This window comes from Amborella trichopoda, chromosome 4, assembly GCF_054954075.1.
Source record: "Amborella trichopoda isolate Santa Cruz 75 chromosome 4, AtrichopodaSantaCruz75HAP2 v2.0, whole genome shotgun sequence".
Lineage (NCBI taxonomy): Eukaryota > Viridiplantae > Streptophyta > Magnoliopsida > Amborellales > Amborellaceae > Amborella > Amborella trichopoda.
In genome coordinates, this window is record NC_142339.1 from 39950239 (window position 1) to 39973902 (window position 23664).

The 23664-nt window shown below is 36.8% G+C and overlaps 1 protein-coding gene across 9 annotated transcripts in view; it reads left to right on the forward strand.

Moving 5' to 3' along the window:
* Positions 1–16319: 16319 nt before the first annotated feature.
* Positions 16320–23664, forward strand: part of LOC18423743 (initiation factor 4A-like protein) — a 31714-nt gene continuing 24369 nt past the window's right edge. For 4 of the 9 annotated variants that reach the window (XR_016054463.1, XR_016054464.1, XM_020675984.2 and 1 more), the window contains exons 1-2: positions 16320–16696; positions 16778–16841. Coding sequence is in view for 2 of the 9 variants with exons in the window: in XM_020675984.2 (XP_020531643.1) it covers positions 16635–16696; positions 16778–16841 (126 nt within the window). In the remaining 7 variants the exon portion in view is untranslated. Of the gene's footprint in view, positions 16697–16777; positions 16842–21648; positions 21780–21870; positions 22063–23664 lie in introns of those variants that run through there. The other 5 variants (XR_002283372.2, XM_020675982.2, XR_016054465.1 and 2 more) reach the window with 4 other exon arrangements.

Here is a 23664-nt window from a genome sequence, read left to right on the forward strand (position 1 = left end):
TAGGGCAAATTATGGAAATCTATTTAATTTGAACTTTTTAAGCGTTCTCTGTTTCCATACTTTTAGGAGTCGGTTGGTACCTAGAAATATATTGTCTAAAAAATATAATATTGGTAGATTATTAGGAGTCGATTGATATTCGAAAATATATTTATATTATTTATGGATTGTTACTGTTTGGATAGTATTTAGATATAATTTTTTATATTTTTATGAGTCGTTTGGTACCTACAAATATATTGTCTAAAAAATATATTATTGACCTATTATTACTGTTTGGGTAGTATCTAGATACAAATTAAGAAATATATTGCTATTGTGCGGCTGTCTAGAAAAAATATATTATCACTATTTTGACTAAAAAAAATAGTGTTTTAATTATATGGGGAGGAAGGTGGTTATCTTGACATCTTAAAAGTTTATTCCTTCTCTCTCTGGCCATAAACAACCCTCCTTTATGAAATGACCAACATGCTTTTGTGGGGGAGCCAGTTCAATCAAATTTTTGGAACGTGGGGAGTTAATACTCCGCTGGGAACAACACCTCGTGGATATAAGATGGGTATGGTTTCTGGTAAGGTTCCAGTGGTTGAGATCCTTGGACTTGTAACTTTTTCAGTCTGCCCTTAATCATGGATTGTATAGCAGCTAAGGTTATTGCGAGTGAATCAAAACAAGGGTAGTGGCCTACAGGGCTACTAGTGTTACCGGCGATGGAATTCCCACAAGGGGCACAGGCTGAGCAGCCAATGTGCTAACTCTAACTGATAAGGCCGCAATTTCTGCATATCTCTTGGCTATGGAAACCAGCATTTGAATTTGGGTTATATGCAGAGGAGGCAATGGAAGGGAAGTCGTTTTTTGGCTTATGGAGGGGTTGGTGATGGTCAGGTATGAAGGCCGTGACTCAACATTTCTACCCTCAACTTGCGAGGAGAGAGCGAGAGAGAGAGGGCTCCGGCTCTACTTCTCCTTCGGGCAATGAGGAGGAGGTGGGAGCCGCGAGAGCCATGGGCATGGGCAAGAGAGAGAAGGCGGAGACGAGGGTTGGGTGGAGAAAATATGGAGACAAGGGTTGGGTTAGGTTGGGTTGGGTTGGGTTGGGAGAGAGAGGGAGGCGAGGGCTGGGTAGAGAAAGAGGGGAGAGAAAGTGAGTAGGCCTTACCAGTTCTGCTAGGTTTTTGAGCATTTGAGGTGGCTTTCTTTTTATTATTGGGACGCGCGCACAATGGGTAGCACCTAATAGATTTTTTAGCCTTCCATGCGTGTCATGGTTCATGAATTTTTGAATAATCTCTGGTAATTTATTTTTATTTTTTTATTATTAAAGTATACTCGAACAGTATAAATCTCATATTTTTTTATAATATATTGTCGTGTAATAGATTTTCAGGTACCCAAACGGCCAAGATTGTAATTTTAAAATGTAGAATAACGGATGCACCTCAAAAATCATCGAAAAATGTTGTTTTAATATTGAAAAACACTCCAATCAAAAAATGTTGTTTTAATGTTGAAAAACACTCCAATTGATCATCTCATCATCGAGATGTATGAATATCTATATAAAAAAAAAGATTTTGAGTCCCAAAAATGGTGCATCTTGCAACACATTATCTAGACCGTCTATTTTTAAGATTTTCATATATTTATGGATCTACTTGATTTTAACTATTTTTGGAGATTAAAATTTTATAATTAGATATAAAAATAGATTTTCAGATAATCCTAAGAATGTTTTACACAAAAATCACATGTTATGATAAAATTTGGAGGTGCACCTTAATTGGATTATATAAGGTTGCAACCTTATAGAAACCACACCTATCATATTTTTAGTGCCATATTATTAAGGAAAAAATTTATATAGAGCTTCGGCTTTAACAATCAAATTAGAGCCTACCTCAAAACGTAGGTTGTTTTGATCTCCAAATATCATCAAATTGATCATCTCAACATCTAGATGCATGGACATGAGAAATAAATGGATTTCAAGTTTTGAAAATAGTACATCCTGTAAGGCATTTTTTTATCGACAATTTTTAAGATTTTCAAGTTTTCATAGATCTGCTCGATCTACACTATTTTTGAAGCTTTAAATTTTATAACTAAAGATGAAAATATAATTTAAGGCTATCACAAAACTTTTCAATATTGAAACCATATTTCTCGATACTATTTGAAGGTGGATTCTAATTTGATTGTTTAGAGTCTCGGCTCTATACAAACTGTACCCTGTTATTAATCTTAAAATTATTTTTTTGCAACCACCCTCAACTATAAAAGTTTATATTTTTTTAATCAAAATACCCTTTTTTTTTGCCACGGTTCTTATTTTCTCTCTCTAAGTCGGGTAGGCACAAAATGTGTGCGATCGACATGATGTGAACATAGAACTTGTCCAGGATATTTTTTGTGTCAGACCGTCACAACTTGTATGGAGCCAGTGCGGCACATTTTTTAGACAGGACCAGCTCTATGTACCAGTTCGACACAGTTTTGTGCCAGACTAGTACAAATCGGTCCAACATATATTTTGTGTTGGATAGACAAATGTTGGGCATCATATTGTGCAAACATAATCAAATGGGGGATATATTAGTCTAAAAAAATAACTTTTGACTTGAAGGTTCTATATTATATGGTCTCGAAGGAGCTATATTGGGCTCAAACGGGGGGGTATATTGTGCAAACAAATTGGTCTCATTATATACTTTCCCTAAATATAAAGTATTAGATTATTGAAAATATAAAATATATTAAGAAAGTTTAGGTACGGGTAAATGGTCTCACTATGTACTTTTCTTATGGAAATTTTACATTGTTGCTCAAAATTTTTGAAGTTTTTTATTTTTGTTTCGACTCTAGTTTGAAAGTCCAATCTCATAACACAAAAAATTTAGGTACTTGGGCAGCCCAAAAGACAAGAAAACTAAGTATTTGGGTGGTTCGATAATTCCTAGTTTCGAACATCCCAAAACAAAAAAGCAACTTAGTTGGGTCGTTCCGAAGTCCAACTTTTGAGTCTATGAATATAAATATTTGGATCATTTGAAAATCCAACTTTCAAAATGCCCAACATTTACTTTTATTGTGTTTTGAGCAAAATTGGACTTTGGAACTTTTTGTATTTTTAGGTTGTTCAAAAGTGCAACCTCGAACTGCCTAAAATGCTTAGGCCTTAAGAAAACAAATAAAGCCTCCCTTCAAATCTTCATCTGGAAAATATTTTGCCCATTGGAAATCTCTATGATCACCCTAAAATCAATTTCCAACATCAATTATAAATTTTGAAACTCAAAAAATCATACAGATCTTACGTATCTATGAACACTCATTTTTAGAACGGAAATGAATGGTCTAGATACTATTTTTATGTCTTGGAAATCCTTTTTTTTTTTTTTATAACCATAATAATCAAGGCTAGATGATCGATGTGAAGGTTCTCTAGCACCAAAACTGCATGCTACAATGAGTTTTAAGACCAGTATTAAAAGATCGATCGATTTTTAATAAATCGACCGACTAACTCAGGATCGGTTACTGGCCGATCCCGATTTGGCCTGATTCCAATGGTCATGTAATTTCATTGCACTAATCGACCGAAAAATTAGACTAATCGGTCAATTAGTGCACTAGTCGGCGATTTGTTCTAAACATCGACTGATAAGTGCACTGTCACAAATGCAGAGTCGGCAAAACTATCCTTAGAATATATTTTTATATATTTCTCCTTTTTTTCCCCTATTCTTCTATTTCTCTACTTAAAACTTTATAGATTAAGAAAAAAATATTTATTTGCTAAGTGCAAGGTTTGCCGCCTTGGCCTAATAGACTCAGACGCACTAGAGTTGGTTGAACATGACAAGGTGCAAAGTCCATAAGTCCCTCAACTCAGGGGATATAAAATTTATTCGTCGTTCTGGTTAGGTACCCTCTAGGTCGGGATGACCTGGTGACGTGGCTCCGGGTTCGATATGGACCTAGGACCTGAGACCGCTCTCTCGTGAACCATGTCGGGAAGATACGGGCAGGATTACCAACTGGTGGGAGAGGAATTAAGGTGCGAAGTGGGACTTACCTCACTTGGGTCCGTGACGCACTCGGGCTAACTCACGTGGGTGCCCTCTTAAATCACATTGGAATGCCCCCCCGATGTATGACCAATTTGAAATTGCCTCCTTTGGCCTATTTCTTCTTTTCCTACAGTTACACAGACACATTAGAAGACCCACTTGTCATAAGGTGAGCGCACACATGGGTGTGTACTCAAAGGAAAACAGAAAATCACAGGATCGAGTTCATGTCAATTCGACAGCCTTCCGGTGTCTCCTAGGCAAATGACCCTTAGTACATATTTTACAGTAATCAAAGCAAAAACAAAGTGAGATAGAAAAGAAGAAAAGAAAGATGAAATAATGATTTGAGGGCTGGTATGCTTGTCATCCAACTCTTCAAAGATGAAGAAGGAAAAATTTCAAGAGAGAAAAAAAGAAAGCAGATGAGAGAAGGTGAAAAGGAGGGAAGAAGTTTGATCAGGCAGCTAGACTGGCACAATGGCGAGACCGGCACAACGGTTAGTTTGGCACGGCAGATAGACGGGCACGGTAACTATATCGGCATATCGACTAGGTTGCTCGGTGTTGAGACTAACACGACTGCACAAGGCTCAGCCTACCCTCTGATCAAACAAGCAAAGAAAAGAAAGGGGGGAAAGGAGAAATCGTGCTCGACAGCATGCACTATCGTGCAAGACAGAAAAGAAAGATAGAGAAAGATCATGCCCAACAGTGTGTGCTGCTGGATAGGATAGAAAGAAGGAAGCGAGAAAGGTCCCGCTCGGCAGCATTAACTACCGTGCGAGACAGAAAGAAGAGGGAAAGGAGAGGGTCACGCTCGGCAGCATTCACTATCGTGCGACACAGAAAGGAGAGAGAAGAAAGAGAGGGTCGCGCTCGACAAAATTCATTGTTGTGCGAGACAGAGAGGAAAGAGAAGAGAGAGAGAGGGTCGTGTTTGACAGTGTTCACTGCCATGCAAGACAGAACAGAAAGAGAAGAGAGAGGGTCATGCTCGGCAGTGTTCACTGCCGTGCAAGACAAAGAAGAAAGAGAAGAGTGAGAGAGGTTCGTGCTCGGCAGGGTTCACTGTCGTGCATGGCAGAGAGAAAAAAGAAGAGAGAGAAGGTCACGCCCGACAGTGCTCACTGTAGTACGAGATTGAGAGGAAAGAGAAAGAAAGTCGTGCTCGGCAATATTCATTGTTGTGCACAACAGAAGAAGGAAAGAGAAGAGAGAGAAAAGGAAAGGAGAAGAGAGATAAAGGTAAGAAGAAGAGAAAGAAAATGAAAGGAAAAGAGAGAGAAAGCAAAGAAGAAGGGAGAGAAAGGGAAGAAGAAGAAAAGGAAAGGAAAGGAGAAGAGAGAGAAAGGAAAGAAGAGAAAAAGAAATGAAAGATGAAGAGAGAGAAAGGGAAGAAGAAGATAGAAAAAAGAAAGAAGAGGAGAGAGAAAGGAAAGAAGAAGAAAGAGAAGAAAAGAAGAAGACAGAGAAATGAAATAAGAAGACAAAGAGAGAGAAAGTCATGCTCGGCAGTATGCACTACCGTGCATGACAATATAATGAAAGAAGAGAGAGAAAGAAGAAAAGAAGAAGAAGAGAGAGAAAGTTGTGCTTGGCAGTATTCACTGTCGTGCATGATAGAAGAAGGAAAGAAGAGAGAGAAAGAAGAGAGAGGAAGAAGGGAGGGAAAGAAGGTAGAGAAAGAAGAGAGTGAAAGAAGAGAGAGGAGAGAGAAAGTTATCTAAGGGCACCATCAAAGTTTTATCTCTCCTCTCTCTCTCCAAGACATGACCCAAAACTTCAAGCAAAAGGGATTTTTTTATTGATCAAAAGAGGGTCTTTTACATGTAGATGGTACGTTTTTATATAAAAGTGGGGCCCAAACATAGGTGGATGACTAAAAATTAACATAATTGATGGAAATTAACAATTAAAAAAATTTAAAAAAAAATTAAGAAAGTAGGGCAAAATAACGATTTAGCCCCTGCACCAACAATAAAATAAAAAAGCCATGAACAGAACAGACCTATCTGAAGCAAAATAATTTTTTTTATAATTTTTTTAAAAAAATTTATTTTAAGCCAAAAATTGGTGAACAAGAAGCCGATAGCCTCTGGAAGAGGCCTATGAGGTCCCAAGAAATTTCTGGGACCACAGCAACTTGGCGACATGTGTGGTGTCGCCCTGGCGGCACTACTGGTGTCGCCCTTACAGGCTAAGCGACATTGCTGGTGTTGCTAAAAAAAATGTATTTTTTATTTTTATTTTTTTTAAAATTTGATGAAATAAGGTTACAATAAACTTGCAGAAGCAGGGAAAAAATATTTCTGATGGAATAAATTAAAATAAAGTAAAAACATAAAAGTGTAGATAAAATAGACATGTATAAAGAAATTTTTTTTTTTTTTGTATTTTAAAAAATCTATTTTGATATGAAATTTTTTGAACAGTCGCAAGAGAGTCCCTGGAACAATACTACAAAGTCTTAGAAGGTTTTGAAACTTTTGGATTTGGGCGGCACATGTGGTGTCGTCCGAGCGGCAGAAGTGGTGTCGCCCTCACAAGCTAGGCGACACTGCTGGTGTCGCTCAGGCCAGACAGGGTCTCAAGGTGTCAAAACCCTAGGTCCTCGCCACAGCCGAGTTTGGGACCCCGTTTGGACTAAAAACAGTGAAAAACCAGTACCTAAAACTCGTGTTTAGTCGCTTGGATCAAGCTCGAAAGACCCCATGGTGGGCGCCAAACTGTTTATGATAAAAATTAGATGGATCTTTCGACGAAGATCTCTCCGATTTTGACACTTTAAACTGATAAAAATAATGTAGTAGAGAAAGTAGGACAAATCGAATTCAGATATGAGGTCAGATCTACCCTGAAACGAGCAGATCCGCCCTCAGATCTGTGGCAGAGCCAACATGATCTAAAACATCAAAGCACGAGTTCAAAGCAGCAAGCTGACCAAAATTAATCAAAATAAAATAAAAACAGTACAAATAAGAAGAAAGAAAGGGTAAGAGAATAATATCAAACCAGGACGGATGACCCGGGACCCCCGAGCCTTCAAGGGCTCGCCTGCATCAGAACCTACATCCTCTTTACCTCTCTTTTTCAGATGTTGACCAGGAGATCTCTGATTTAAAAGGGTTGTTGTGCCCTAGAAATGATTGAAGAACTAGGGTTCCTTAGGTCTAGGTTAAGTTTCTCAGGCTTAAGGTTAAGGTTAGGGTTTTTCAAATTAGAGTTTCATAAACTCACAAAGTTAAGAGGTCCAGGGCCTAACTTTCTCTAAGCAAAATGGGCTAGGGTTTCAATTTTCATTCTCTCCTCCAAAATGGTCACAACAAAGAGTTTCTAAGGGCCAAGGATCTATTGGGAAGGGCATCTTTCTATGACCAACAGAGCCCTCAACCAAATATACCATTTTTGGGTATTTGGGTTTGGGCAACACGCATAGTGTCTCTTAAACAAACATGGTAAAAACTACACAAAAAGGCAAGCAATCGATGCACAAAAGAAATTTCTAATTTGGCCCTGAACAGGGCTAGGTGACACCACTACACCAGTGGTGTCGCCCTAGTCGGTTGGGCGACAAGCCTGGTGTCGTCCTGTCAAAACTAAAAATTTCCACTTCATGTGTGTTCCTCAGTCTCTTGTAAAGCTCTCAGAGAAAATTTGGGTCAAAAAGGATTTGTCTACTTTTTTTGGTGATTGTTTTGGTAAAACAGGGTATCAACAGGGTTTTGGGTGAAAACATGGTAACTGCAGGGTTTTGGGAAGGCAAAATGGTTCTGGGTCATAAGTTTGGCTTTGTGGACTATAGATTTGTGTTTACTAGGATAGTGCGGCCTAAGGGTTCAGGAAATCACATAATTTGCCAGAATTAAAATTGAGTGTCTACAATGATGTGGCCAATCTTAGATTTAAGATTCAGCCTGTTTTTCAGTGTTTTTCGCCAATTTCTACATTGTAGCGTGTTGAACATATTGCCACGATCGTTTTGTAGAAAGAACGACTCGATTTGGTGCCTGGACGATCATTTTTCAAATTGGGAAACTTTGGCTGGAGTATGGATTCCGGTGGCCGGAATTGCAGCAATTTCTGACTCATTGTGCGTTGAAGCTGATTGTCTGTCATACGCGAGGTTCGGCTCAGATGAAGCTTCTGACATTGTGCTCGTAATGGGTCTAGTTTGAGGTCGTTCCTATGCAAGAGTGTCGTGATGTGGGTGTTTGATCGAGGAGACGTGTTGATGAAAATTTATGCTACTTTTGGAAGTTTTTTTGTGAACTTCTCTCTTCGATTACTCTCGGCTTGGGACGTGTTATCATGCGTGCCACATATCAATTTGACCGGGTCGACGAGACGAACATGTTTCTAAATTTTGGGCTCGATCCGACTCGGGAAAAGGGAGATATGACTACAGAAATTTTACCCCCGAAATTATGATACGCCGTTTCCATTAATGGAAACTGATTCACCAAGGGTGCACCGTAATAGTATACGACCTACCCATTTTGGGTAATATGGCCATAACTTACTCCGGAAGCGTCGGAATGCGTTGAAAATTGGTATCCGGGGGTTTTCGAACGTTCTGAATCTAATAGAGATTGTCTGGAGACCATTTGACCCTCCGATAATGATGTTGTAGTTCAGAATCCATTTTCAGCATGATAGAGGCAGAATTTCTCGAAAACTGTTTTGATGTCTGCACTGCCTAAAACTTGTCGGATTGTGACGAAACTTGACAAATGTTTTTAAGAAACTCTTATGCACAATATCAAACAATCTTTGAGCCATTATGAGACTATCATAAATTTCTCTTTTCGATCAGGGCTTATTGACCTACTACGGCTTCCGCAATCCACAGGCATTTTAGTACCTGTGGACCTAGATTGCGAACCGCTCTCTCTTTATTCGCATCTGGGGATACAGGTGATGGAAAATGACCTCAAACACATTCATCTGATTTGATATTCAATCTAATACCTACACTACCAACCCCCCGAGGAGCACATAGGCACATATATGTGAGAGAGAGAGAGAGAGGGAGAGAGATGAAAATTTATTAAAATTGTCACAAAGAGACAAAATTTTATACTTTACTTATATTTTTTATGGAAAAAGTTTATATAAAGTTTCAACCTTAAAATATAGAATTAAATATGCACCTCTAAAATCCATCGAAAAAGGTTGTTTTAATGTTGAAAACCCTCTAATTGATCATCTCGACATCTAGATGTATAACTATGGAAAAAAAAAGATTTTGAGTACCCGAAATAGTGCATCTTGCAACAAATTATCTAGACCGTTCATTTTCAAGATTTTCATATGCTTATATATCTACTTGATTTTAACTATTTTTGGAGTTTAAATTTTTATAATTAGTGATGAAAATAGATTTTCAGATAATCCTAAGAATTTTTTACACAAAAATTACATGTTATGATAAAATTTGGAGGTCTGTCTTAATTGGATTGTTTAAGGTTGCAACCATATACAAGCCACACCCATTTTTAATTGAATTCCAAAATATCCAAATAAACAAGGGCGTGGTTTGTATAGAGTCGAGGCTCTGAACAATCAAAGTAAAGCGCATCTTCAAATAATGTCGAGAAATGTGGTTTCAATGCTGGAAATCTTTCTGGTAGCCTTAAAATATATTTTTATATTTAATTATAAAATGTAGAGCTTTAAAAATAGTGTAGTTCGAGCAGTCTATGCAAACTTGAAAATCTTGAAAATTGACAGTCAAAAAATGTATTAAAAGATGCACTATTTCCAAAACTTGAATTCCAATTTTTTCTCATGTCCATGCATCTTGATGTCGAGAAGATCAATTTGAGGATATTTGGACATCAAAATAACCTCTTGTAGTACAATTTTTTAGGTGGGTTCTAATTAAATTATTTAGAGCCTCGACTCTATATAAACCTAAATTTTAAACAATCTTAAACAATCCAATTAAGCGCACCTTAAAATTTTATCATAACATATAATTTTGTTGTAAAAAATGCTTAGTATTATCTTAAAATCTATTTTCATACCTAATTAGAAAATTTCATATTCCAAAAATGGTTAAAATCAAGTAAATCTACAAATATATGAAAATCTTGAAAATGGATGGTCTAGATAATGTGTTGCAATATGCACTATTTCCGATATTCAAAAGCTTTTTTTTTCATATTCATATATCTCAATGTTGAGATGATTAATTAGAGGGTTTTTTCAACATTAAAACAACATTTCACATAGATTTTTGAGGTGCATCTATGATTCTACATTTTAAGGTTGCAACCTTATATAAACTTTTCTCTTTATAATATGATATCATATTATATTACATATTATATATTTATATTTATTTTATGAATATAATTTATATTATAAAGTAAATGTTGATTACATATTATATATTATATATAATATTAATATATAAATTAATTATATATTGATCACTGAAAAAGTATTTCTTCAGGTGCCTAATCATTTTCTCCAAAACCCAATTATGGTTATAATATTCATTTTTTTGCTTTTTTTATGTGACAATATAAAAAAAAAAATACATGTAAATTTTAAACAATTTTTTTTTAGATTTTTTGAGTTTTTACCAAAATTGCATTTTTTAGAAAAATTCAGGGCAATAATTAGGCGATCTAGTCGGAATCCGTCGGACTAATCGGATCGGGCCAGGACCGCCTAATCGGCCCAATCCATTGTTTTGAACACTGTTTAAGACGAGGCTTTACTTGTTTTGATACGGCTTAAGCCCTATCAAAACTTTTTTCTTACATAAATTCTTCAAATATTAAAAGAAGATCTCCAGCTTTGTTTACCCGATCTATGGCCTATTTGATAACCATGTGATTCCTGATATAGAATTTGACATAATCGGGATCACAAAGCTTCTTGATAAGGTCAAATCCTGTCGTCCAAAATTCAAATAACCACCTAGTATGTAATCATCTTAAATTTAAGATTGCCTTGAATTTTAAATGATTTGGACAACCGTATCGGACGGGTTTTTCTTTCAACCTTAATCCAAACTTAACGGCATTGGGTTCCTTGGTGTGTGTCACCGAACACCCCAAACTTTGTATTCTCCATCTAAATCCATTTACAAGGCATTGAAGCTCCAAGGCTTTAAGAAGGGTGAAGGATGCATTCCATTTAGCTATGTGAAATCGTATTCTCTCTCTCAATTTACTTATCCAGAAATCCAAAGTTTGTAAAGCATCCTCCTCTCCCTCTCTTCAAATCCATCTATAGGCATGGTCGGCAATGGACCTCACTAGACCCGGGATCCGATCTTGGATCCAAGTATGGGTCCAAATTTTGAACCCAAAAGATCGGGTTTGTTGGGTTTATGTGGCATTTAAATGCCTGTAATGAAAAACGTTTACTATAGTGAAACATAAATTCAGTGGGAGTGTGGTTCCTCGAAGACCATACTAAGCAAATGATATTTGCAGATAACGGGCTGTGCTTGACGATCTAGACCAGTCGGTTGAAAAACCCAAGGTATCTGGGCATAAAAAACAAACCGAGAAGGGTTTTTGGGTTAGCCCTTGATGAGGTCAGAGCTTATGCATAGATGAGTGAGTCGAGGCACTGTGTGACCCTTGTGTGTGATGGTAGGCCGATAGAGACGGGGGCCCAACCTCATCTATGTTCCATCACACGGTATGCATATAGATAGATCGTTTGGGAAAGCTAGATATCCAATGTTGGGTGAAGCATATACATATGCGAGAGATACCCCTATACGCCATAGAGCTACGGTCGCATCAAGTCGTGGTGACCTTGATTTGTCTCTAGGACCTGTAATCCACATACTGGGATTGCGACTCCTTGGCTCATTGACCATACTTTGGTGACCCGCTAATGAGCCCCTGCTCGGACTGTAGGTCATGGGAAACACTGGATCGGTTCGATAAAGCAAGTGTGGTCTGTAGTCTACAGTTGAAGGTGGAGTACCCCGTGATCGTTGATTGAATTCCTGAACTATATGGATCCACTTCCCATCATATTAATTTAATTATGTTGATTTTATTATTAAATTATTTTAGATTTATTATTTGAATTTTTGTAAGTCATTTGATATTTTATTTCTTATTTTTGGACTTATAAAAATAAAGTTATTAATTTACAAAGTTATAATGTTTTAAAATTCATTTTGTTTAACTTTTAAAATATTTATTATATATATATATATATATATATATATATATATATAGTGCACATGGGCCCACCATGTGGGTATTAGGTGGGGCCCCACATACCATACATGGGTGGCATGCCCCACCCGTGGATACCTTATCTTGTTTCTTTGACATCAAGTTTGTTAAATATGGTAACTACATCTTGTAACATGTAGTCAAATATTGATTAGGACATATCGACCATATCTTATCTTGATTATTGAAGGAATATATTGACTTGATATTATTAAAATATTCTTATGGAAATATGAGATGAAATATGCAATTTATGGTATGCGCTATATCTGTAATGGATTTAATTTATTTAAATATATTGATGGGAAAATGATTTAAGGAAAGGGGGATAATGATTCATGCACCTTCCATAATGTTGATAACCCATCTATGGAATGGATGGCTCAAATCTCACTCTACAAGTCATTTTGATCAACGGTCTATATTCAATCTCAAGAAAGAGGCAAACTATGGGAAACCCTAAAGAAACCCTAGACCTAAATTTCACTATAAATAGGGGTGCTCTCTCTCATCTAACACACCTCTCTCTCTCTTTTATAGGGGCCACGCCCCTCTCTCTCTACTCTCTTATTTTCTCTCTCTCCTAAAAAGGCCCCTCTCTCTACTCTCTTATTTTCTCTCTCCTAAAAAGGACCCTAAGAGGCACGCCCCCAACATAGAGAGTCTCTCTCTTTCTCTCTCATGATCTCTCTCTCATGATCTAATCTAAGGGTTGAGAAAATTAGGGTTTGAGCCTAATTATTTTGGAGTTAGGGTTTTGTAGAGATTTAAGGGTGGTTATCCAGTTTGGCAGAAATTAGCTTTCCCAATTAGATATTGAAGCTGGACCGCTGATCCCATGCCATTGGATGTGGTGACTCGGTGTAAGGTGTAAAAAGCCCGGTTAAAGTAATCTCATGCATCTTTTCTTTTAATTGTTTGTTCTTTTATATTACATTCTCAAGCACAATATTAGGTTGCATGAATGACATCAAGTAGTTGAGATTTATTTTATTGATGTGTTATTTAATTTTTGGAATTTCTATTATTTGTAAAAAGACCATCATTGAGTGATCTTTTTGCAAAATTATAAGGGGTGATTATTATTATTATTTTTTAAAAAAATTGTATTTCTTCGGCAAAAGATTACATAGGTCTTTCTTTCAGGGTTCAGGTCCAAAATATGAACGAATTCTATTCGGATCTGGATTTGGGTCTGGGTTTAACCGAACCTGACCCAAACCCGACCCATATATGGGTATTCATAAATGTTGCCAATATGTTTGTTTTTTAGGAAAATAGTAGGGAATGTGGGTATTTAAAAATGTTGCCAATAATATGGGTAGATGATGGTAAAAAAAAATCAAGCTTTGTATGCTTCCGCTATGGCATAAAACTTATATGCTTCCCCTATCTAACCATTCATTCTAAATGGACAATTGAGATGACATAAAATCTCAATGTCACTCGACATTATTTTATTTTTAATTTTTTTACAAACTATTTTGACACCAAAATTTGGGCATCCACTCCTCTCTTAAATTCGCACTTGTGAAAATATAGTAAAAATATTTTAAATAAAATAAAATGAGCAAATAACTCAGAAAGTTTTAAGAAGTATTTTGGTCATCATATTATGTGGTTTATAGAAAAAATTAAAAATAAAATACTATGAGGCGTCAGATCTAGATCAAATGATCAATGACACTCTTGATCTAAACTGGCCTACTGGATGAGGGGAACATATATCTTCTATGCGGGGAGCATATATCTTCTATGCAGTAGGGGAAGTATAGAAACCTCTTCCGTAAAAAGAACAAGGCAAAAAGAAAAAAAAAAAAAGAGCTTATAATCATAGGATAGCAATTAACGGGATCATACCCGACCTCGGTCAGGGTATCGGTCCAAAATTTGGACCTAAATGGTCGGGTTCGGGCCAAAATCCGGACCTGAATACTATTCGGGTATGGACCCGGGTCCACCTGTTGCCACCGCTATTTACAGGGGTTGTAAGGCATCCAAAAGCTTCAAAGCTTTTTAAGCCGTCGTCTCTCTCCCTCATTCTCTCTAAATCCATTTGCAGGGGCATTGAATATCTAAAGCTCTATAAATCTTCTCTCTCTAAATTCATTACCAAGGGCATCGAGTCTCTAAAGCCCTACGGAATCCTCTTTCTATCTCTAATTCCATTTGTAGCAAGATTGAAGCTCCAAAGCTCCACAAAATCATTTTCTCTCTCTAAATCTATTTACGGTGGCGTCAAAGCTCCAAAGCTCTGTACAATAATCTTCACTTTCTAGAATGCACTCAATTTGGATGTGGAGTGAGTGAGTGATAAGATCAAGAACTTGATCTCCTTTTTCTGTGGGATTTTTTGTTCTTGTAGTTTGTTCTCAGTCTTAAAAATTTATTTTTGAGGGGGATTTTTGTGCCCAATTTTTAATAACATATAAAACCTAATGTGGAGATCTTGAATATGGAAAAAAAAAAAAAAGAATTAAAAATTAAAAATAGTAATTTTATAAAGAAAATTTTGGACAGTTTGTTTTAACTGTTTTTAGATAGTGAAAAAGTTCCCTCATATGCTTAAGTGTGAGAATATTTTCATATCAATTAGTCCTAGTGTATCTTTTCACACCAATTAGCAATTAATTGTTGAGAAAATATTCCCATATCTAATCAGATGAATGAATTTTGCACATGAAAATATTTCTTGAGAAATACTTTTCCTGCGAACCAAACATGCTACTTTTTAGTATTATTTTCTACTACTCTTTCTTATTATGGTTAAGCTAATGAATGCACAATTCTTCAAAATAAGTGGGTTTGTTTTTAAGGCTGATGTACAAATGGGAAGCTATTTCCGCTTTATGTTTTTTTATATGGACATGGTTTTTATGAATCCACGTAGAAATTTGTCATTTCTTAAAAATCTATTTTTGAGATGGATTTTTGGACTTAATTTTTAATGACATTTAATTTCTAATATGGAGATCATGAATGAAAAATAAATAAATTTGTAAAATTAAAAATAAGAATTCTATTAAAAAAACATGTGGACCATTAATTTCAATTGTTTTTAGATGAACCACATGTTTGTATCCATATTTAAGATGGATGCTTTATACCTCTGGACCGCATATATAAAAATGTGGTCCAACCCGCATGAAACAATTTTCATTTTTGTATATGCTTTGTGACATGCCGGGAAGAAACTCCGCTCCTTATACATTCTAGAAGTTTTGAAGTAGGGATTCACCATCAAACATGCACAAGGAAATATATATAAGAATGAAACTAATAAAAAAATTACAGAAGGGTAGCAAAGCCTTCAGTAATATTTTTAAATTTCTCTTGCTCAATATTAAAATGTTGGTTTATCAAAGAGACCCTCGTTTCTTTGTTTATCATCACTCTCGCTTTATTCCTAATTCATTTAGGAAAAGTATACAATAAAACTATTTATCTTTGATACGAGGTGGTCACAATTAATCTTGACCATTGGATGTGAAATTAGATGGCTGCATTTATTCCATTGATCATGCTCAAACTTCAAAAGAAATTTTTTCGAACTTTGTGACATATCCAAGCTATCAGATTTCACATAAGATAGTTGTGCATAATTGTGACCACATTGTATAAAAGGTAAATGGTCTCATTATATACAATCCCAAAACTATTAAGATTTTAAATTCTAAAAAAAATATATATTGCAACAAATCATCTAGACCGTCAATTTCACCCTAAAAACAAGTTTTTATAGATCTGCAAGATTTGTACCATTTTTTTGAGTTTCAAATTTTATTGTCTGTATTGGAAATTGATTTTAGAGCGGTCATAGAGATTTTTGAAGCCGAAAGTACTTTATGAATGAAGATTTGAGGTGATGCTTCATTTTGTTTTCATAGAGCCTAGGCCCTATGTAAACCTCATCGTTCATTTAGGTACTTTTTTATTTTCATTTAAAGAAAGGGGTTGTATACAATAATACCAAAATTTGAAACTAAAAAACGGTATAAATCTTGTGATCCATACACTTACTTTTAGGGTGAAATAGGAGGTCTAGATGATTTGTTGTAATATATATTATTTTTATAATTTAATATCCTAATTGTTTTTTATACAGCCATAATGTTCAAGCTAAGATGATCCATTTATGAGTTTTTCAATACTTAAATTGTAATTTTTGATAGGTTATGAGGTTATATTTTACTTATTGTCACAGTGATGCAGTCCTATCAAACCATTTTTTTTAAATAAATGAAATTATATACAATGATACCATTTAACTTGTATTCAATTGAATACTTTTTCCTAAACGAAAACAAAGGGCCTCAAAACGAGAGAGAGAGAGGAGGTGATGGATGCAGCATTCACAGTGGAAACCCAAGCTTCAACTTCTCCATATCACAGCAGCTGCAGGCGGGTTCTTCAACTGAAATCTCATTTTTTACCGTCTCTTTATATCTATCTATCTCAATGTGCTCCTCCCTTGTTCCGCAGACGCCAAGAAGGAGAAACCCTTCGCCAGTACTACGTGGCCGTGGACAGGCTCCAATTCAAGATGGTACCTCTCTCTCTCTCTCTTATCTATCAAATGAACCTGATAGATTAACTATTTAACGTTTCACCATCCAACAATCTGCAACAATTTATGAACTATGGTGATGTAAAGGTTGATGGGATATTTGAAATTTAACATTTCACCATCCAACAATCTACAACAATTTATGATCTATGGAGATGTAAACGTTGATGGGATATTTGAAATTTGATCAGAAGATGAAATTTGGTTAAAAGAACCGGATGCGACATTAAATAGTTCAACTCTTAGATGTTATCTAGTCTTCATTAGTTATGATATGGTTCATGTTTGGTTCCAAATGCTTTCTCTACTGACAATTGGTTCAGTTATGATCTGAAATGGTTAATGCAATGCCTCCTTCCAATATTTCCTCTTCGATACAAGGAAATTGCGAAGGCTATTAATCTGCAAGATTTCAAACGTGATTATTTAGAAATCTGCTATCTGTATTATTGCTGACCGGTGCAGAGATGGAGTAATAGAAGTTCAATGATAAGATGGTGCATGTTGATAACAACGATTTAGAGAGGAACATAAGTAGGATGGAACTGATAGTGGTTTTCTACCTAAAATTAAGTTAGTTGCTTATTTGATGGTACCAACAATGTTTGTAGATTCGGCTGTGTCCACTCCGACTCGGCCTATGGCCGTGTGATCGAGTTCTGAGGGACAACTTGCTCCTTTTAAAAAAATAATTAAATATGTCATTAGTTTTGTTAAAAAATCTTCATAGATTATCTACTTTTAAATATTTTATGCAGTTTTTAAGATGATTTAGGAAATTTTATTATTGCATGCTCGAATGTTTTATTTTTTTTTGAAACATTTCAAAATCATCATCATCATCATCCTCAGAGTATTTTTCAAACTATTTGGGTTCAGCTACATGAATCTTGGTCTGCCATTTTTCTTTAGAGCTTGCCCTCAGTGAGGCCATAGGTCCCCATATCTCTTCACACTACTTCTAATCACGCCCTTCTGGGCTACCCCTTGCTCTTTTTGAGCTTTCTATTTGAACAAACTGGCACCTCCCAACAGGTGCTGTACTGGTCCTACGTTGCACATGGCTAGCCCACCTAAGTCTACTTTCTCTCTTCTTATTGCCTATTGGAGCCACACCTAAAGTCTTTCGAATGTATTCATTTCGAATTCTATCCCTTCTTATCTTGCTAATCATCCATCTCAACCATTCTCATCTTAGCTGCACTCATCTTATGAGTATGTTGCTTCTTGACTGCCCAACATTTTGTCCCATGATGCAAAGTTGGTCTTTAAGCTGTCCTATAGAACTTGCTTTTTAGCTTTATTAGTATGTGGCGATCACATAAAACTTTGGTTGCATATCTCCACTTCACCAACAAAGCTCTAATTTTATGTACGACATCTTCCTCAATCTCTTCATTTTTTTAGATTATCGATCCAAGATATCGAGAACACGCTATTTTTGATAATTTTTGGCCATCAATCTTAATTACTCCCTCGTCTCTACTCTTATTATTACTAAACTTGCATACCATATACTCTCGTCTGAGTCTCGCTAATTTTAAAACCTTTAGATTCTAGAGCATCCCTTCAAAGTTCTAACTTTGTGTTGGTGCCATTTCGGGTCTCATCGATCAAAACTATATCGTTAGCGAACAACTTACACCATGGTACCTCATTTTGTAGGTGCCTAGTTAAGTCGCCCATAATTAAGACAAAGAGGTATGAGTTCAACGTTGATCCTATGATGTAGATCTATTGTCACTGAAAACTCGCTTATCTCTCCACTAATTGTTTGCACACTAGTTACCGCTCCCTCGGACATATCTCTCACAAACTCGATGCAGTATCTAGCGACTCCTTTATTTTCCAACACCTACCAAATTAAATCTCAAGGTAAGCTTTCTTGCACATATCTCTCACCAGTCCATTTATTTCCTCTCAAAATTGTCATTTAATTATATCATCTAACCCTACTTTTGGTGCATAGGCATAAATTACAGTAATTATATCTCTTCCCCTAGTACAAGTTGAATTAATAATAGTCTATTACCTACTCTCTTGATATTAGCTACTTTAGTTTTTAATTCTTTGTCTATTATTGTGCCTATGCCGTTTCTATTATTATCCCTTCCTATATACCAAAGTCTATACCCATCTATTTCTTTAGCTTTTTCCTCTTTCCACTTAGTTTCCTGTAGATGAACGATGTTTACTCTCATTCGATCCACTAGCTCCATACTTTTACTTATAGGCGTTCCTACATTCCATGTAGCTAGATGAATTCAGTTCTCTTGGACTAGTTTCTTTACGTGCTCTCATCCATAATGTCGTGGGAACCCTTGCCTATTTATCATTGCAACCAGGTGGCACTATGACACGTCGCTTCTGGGGGATTCCTTGGCTAATTGTACCCAGGTTCTGGTATAGTGCGTCTCTTGCAGAGAACACCCTAGCATAAGCATATATCATAGATTCAGGATTTATGAAAAGCTTTGACAAAGTTTTATGTTGGCTCCCTACTTAACATAATGCACCTCCTTTACCCGGGTTTGGGATGGGTGAAGGGAAAATTTAAGGTCTTCATCCTTCTTATATAATCCATCTTTTATATGCTTTTACGAATTTTGTAGTCTTTTAATTATTTTTATTACTTAATTTGCGTTTTTGTTGATTCTTAATATTTTCAAAATTGTTACATTTTTTTTGTTTTTATTGGTTGTTTTTGACTTATACATTACTCGGCAGAGTCCCATTCATACTTGGCAAGTTATCCACCTCAGGCCAAGATCAAGTCGAGGCAGGTTATAAAACATTGGGTAGCAAATTTGGTTTATGTTTATCTAATGGTACTGAGGTATTGTTTAATTTCCGGGCCGAATTGCAATTTGGACCAATTTGATAAATTTTCACCCACAATTTGACCACATTGGGTGTTCAATTTCCAAATTTGAATTGATTCCCGCTTCAAATTGGACTTCTAAATTTATTTATTTATCTATTTACTTTTTGGAAAAATGACCCCAAGTTGTTTTTGAAGTTGTTGGATTCCAAGGTGAATTTAGAAAACAACGGAAAGATAAAAATTGAGGAATAAGATAGAAATTACATACCTTTTTGGATTCCGATTCCTCCTGTGCGGCTGATACTATATTTTTTAGGTTCTGCCTTTTGCACGCCTCTTCTGATTCAAGAGTTTGATGTTGCAACCCTAAGTTGACTTTCAATTGCTAGAACTGAAAGTTCAGTATACACAGTTCAAATCCCCAAGCCATTTGATGGAGATGGCCTTAGAGATCTCATGTTGGTTTATGGGCACTTGTTTTTAGAGAGAGAGAAACTTACTTTATATGAGAGAGAAAAGCCAAAACGAGGAGTGAGAGTCACGTGAGGAAAAGGATGCACCCCTTCTCTCTATATTCCCTTTTATATAAGTGGTCCCACCTTTGAAGATTCCCTTATCATGAAAAGGGTTATCACTTATTTCTAAGTCAATATCTTCAAGATATTTTGGATTTTGTCATTATCCAAAATATTCCACCAAATCTCATATCTCCTTATCTGATTAATCAAAGCCCCAAATTCCAAAAAGGTCCTCCCACTTAGTACGCCTGTGGCTCTCGCTTTTACTTTTTTTGTTGCACTTGGGGCTACCACTATTATAGTGCAGCCTCAAAACTTCTAAGGGGCATAACTCTTCATTCGAACATCCACTTTTATGAACCTTATATATTTTTGGGGCAGTTTGGAAAGTCGAACACAACCAATAGGGTCTTGTCTACTGATTGTGCTCATAAAACTTTGTTTTGGCCCTGGAAATATCTTTTTATCCCCATTTGCTGTTTCTTGTGTTCCTTCGATGCCGCTGGTTTGTTAGTAATCTGGCTGTATGTCACATCAGACTGTGGATTTGCAATCAATTTGCACTTCTTATTGGAATTTCGCATCGAAGATGTGACAAATTCCATGATGATGTGGATCAAGAGTCTTGCGCTTCAGATCTGACCTGATGCTGATTACTAGCCCCTTGCCCTTATCTGACTGTGCAAAATTTTCGCTTTAGGTTGTTTTGGAAGTAATGTTTGATACAATGATACATTATGTGATTGCACCACCGTGTGTAAAGAAACAAATTTACCATGATATCTCCTTTTTCTTCATGAGTAGAGATTGCCAAGGTCTCAAAAAATGTGATTGCTGACCTCCTTAGAGGGGAAAAACTGGGTGTTAATAGCTACGCATGGCATAGAAAAATCCAGTATCTCTACTTAATGAGCATGGTGTGCTGGAACACTTAACCTCCAGTCTCGACCTTCTTGAGGAAGGGAACTCAGCCCAAGTGTGTCGTATATGGAGGCTTATGAGATGTGGCTCAAGAGGTTCCATTATGCATCCTTCACTTTGTTGAATGGCATGCATAATGACCTAATTGGCCAATATGAGACCTATCCGACTGCTAGGGAGATGTGGAATGCTCTGCAGCTTCAATTCGTTGGTACCTCAACTATTAAGAAGCAAGTGCTCATGATGGTATTCAATGATTCAAAACGTATAAAATGTTGCCAAATGTCTTTGACGGAGCATTTGAGGAAAATGTCACAGATGATTCGTGACCCGAGCATTACTGGAAATATTTTGAATGATAAGCAACTTATTTTAGCTGTTCTTCAATCGCTCCCTTCTTCTTGGGAACAGACGAGGATCCTGATGACGCATGATGTTGATGTTAATGTTAAGACTCTTGTAGATCTATTGCCCCACTTCCACTTACACTTGGTAGCCTCAGCTTTCTCTTCCTCTTTTTTAGGAGGAGCTTCACCCTTAGGCTTGCCTTTGATTTCTTACCACCCTTGGGCTTACTAGGCAAGATCGGCCTTGACTTGCTTCAGCTGCAAGAAGACCGGCTACTTCCCTTGTGAGTGCACTGAGTTGAAGAAGGTATGAACCTATCACACCTTTGCTTTTGCTAGTGTTTGTGCAGGGGTACTAGTTGCTCAGTCGCCGTCTACTGATTCAATTGTGGATTCAGGAGCGACAAAAACACTTAACAAAGGATGAAGGCGGGTTCATGGGAATGGGAGGCGTGAAGATCTTCATAAGAAACAATGATGCTAAAGATGTGGTGGGCATGGGGACCCATTGTTTGCAGTTTCCATCTGGTCATACCTTGCTTCTCCATGCTGTGCTCTACACTCCTAGGATGAGGAGGAGCCTACTACCAGTACCTAAACTTTCTTCAGAAAGACATTTTGTTTCTTTGTTAGATAATAGGGTTAAGATTGAACTCAAGGATGGTTTTATTTTTGATGGTTTCCTTCATGATAGATTATTTACTTTGGATTTGAAAGATTCCTTTTGCTATTCATCTTCTCTTTTTAATAATACATCCCCTCTCTCTCTTTCTTATTCTGCTGTGCGTGATAATGATTTTATGTTATGTCATGCAAGATTGGGTCATGTAAGTAAAGATGGGATGAAAAGACTAATTAGAAAATGGCTTAAGGGAAGTTAACCAAAGTAAACTTACCCACGTGTGATGTGTAATGGGAAAATCCACTAAGAAATATTCCCTAAAGCTCAAAGATCAATAAAACCCTTAGAAATCATTCATTCAGACATTTGTGGTCCCTTTAATGTGAAGGCATGCGACAAATCCTAGTCATCATCATCGTAGCCTTTTCCCAATTAATTAGGGTCAACTACATGAATCCTAGTATGCCATTATACTCTATTAAAGGCCATACTTCAGTGAGGCCATAAGTCCCCATATATTTTTGGACTATCTCCAACCACGTCCTTTTGGGCTTACTCCTAACCCTTTTCAAGCCTTCTACTTAGTGTTTCAAAAAACGCTAGGCAGCACCTAGGCGGCCGGGGGAGGTTCCAGGCCGCCCAATGTTGAGGCGGGTGCTTAGAACCTGGGCGGCCCAGTAGAAAGAAAAATGTCTCTATAGTCTAACAATATAAGTATAACTGTATAACACATAAGAGTTAGGGATTTAGGACATATCAAATGTATAGTACACAAGTCCACATAGCACACACTTCTCCATAGTCTATAAGTTCATAGTCTGATAGTCCACTAAATCTAATATCAATGGGTGATGCTTAGATTAATTTCTCGTAACTTTGAGAAACCCTTCGATCCTATAAAAATCATCAAAAACTAGTTTTTAGGGTTTTTCTCTCTCTAAAATAGGCTCTAATGGGGTTTAGGTTTCAAATGAACCTAAAACCCATGATTTTGCCCCTTTAATATTAAAAAAAAGGCCAAAAAGTACCCTAAATGAGGGACATTTCTGCCCCTGGGTAGGGTGCAGGCCCTAGGCGCCAGCCTAGGTGGGTTCCCTGGCACTTAGGCGGGCGCCCAGGGACAGCTTGCCTAATTTGGCCACTTAGGCCTGGGCGAGGCGCCCAGGCCTTCTAGACCGCTTAGGCGGCCGCCTGGGCGATGGGCGGTCAGCTTTTTAAAACAATCCTTCTACTTGAACTAACTCGCATCCTAACAGGTGCTGTACTACGTCTGTACCACACATGGCCAGCCCACCTAAGGCTATTCTTTCTCATCTTATCGCTTATTGGTACCATACGTAAATTTTTCTGAATGGATTCGTTTCGAATTCTATCCCTTCTTGTCTTGCCACTCATCCATCTGAACATTCTCATCTCCGCTACACTTTATTCTATGGGTGTATTGTTTTTTGTCTACCCAACAGTTTGCCCCATAGAGCAAAGCTGGTCTCACGACTGTTTTATAGAACCTTCCCTTCAACTTCATTGGTATGCAGTGATCACATAAAATTTTGGTTGTGCATCTCCACTT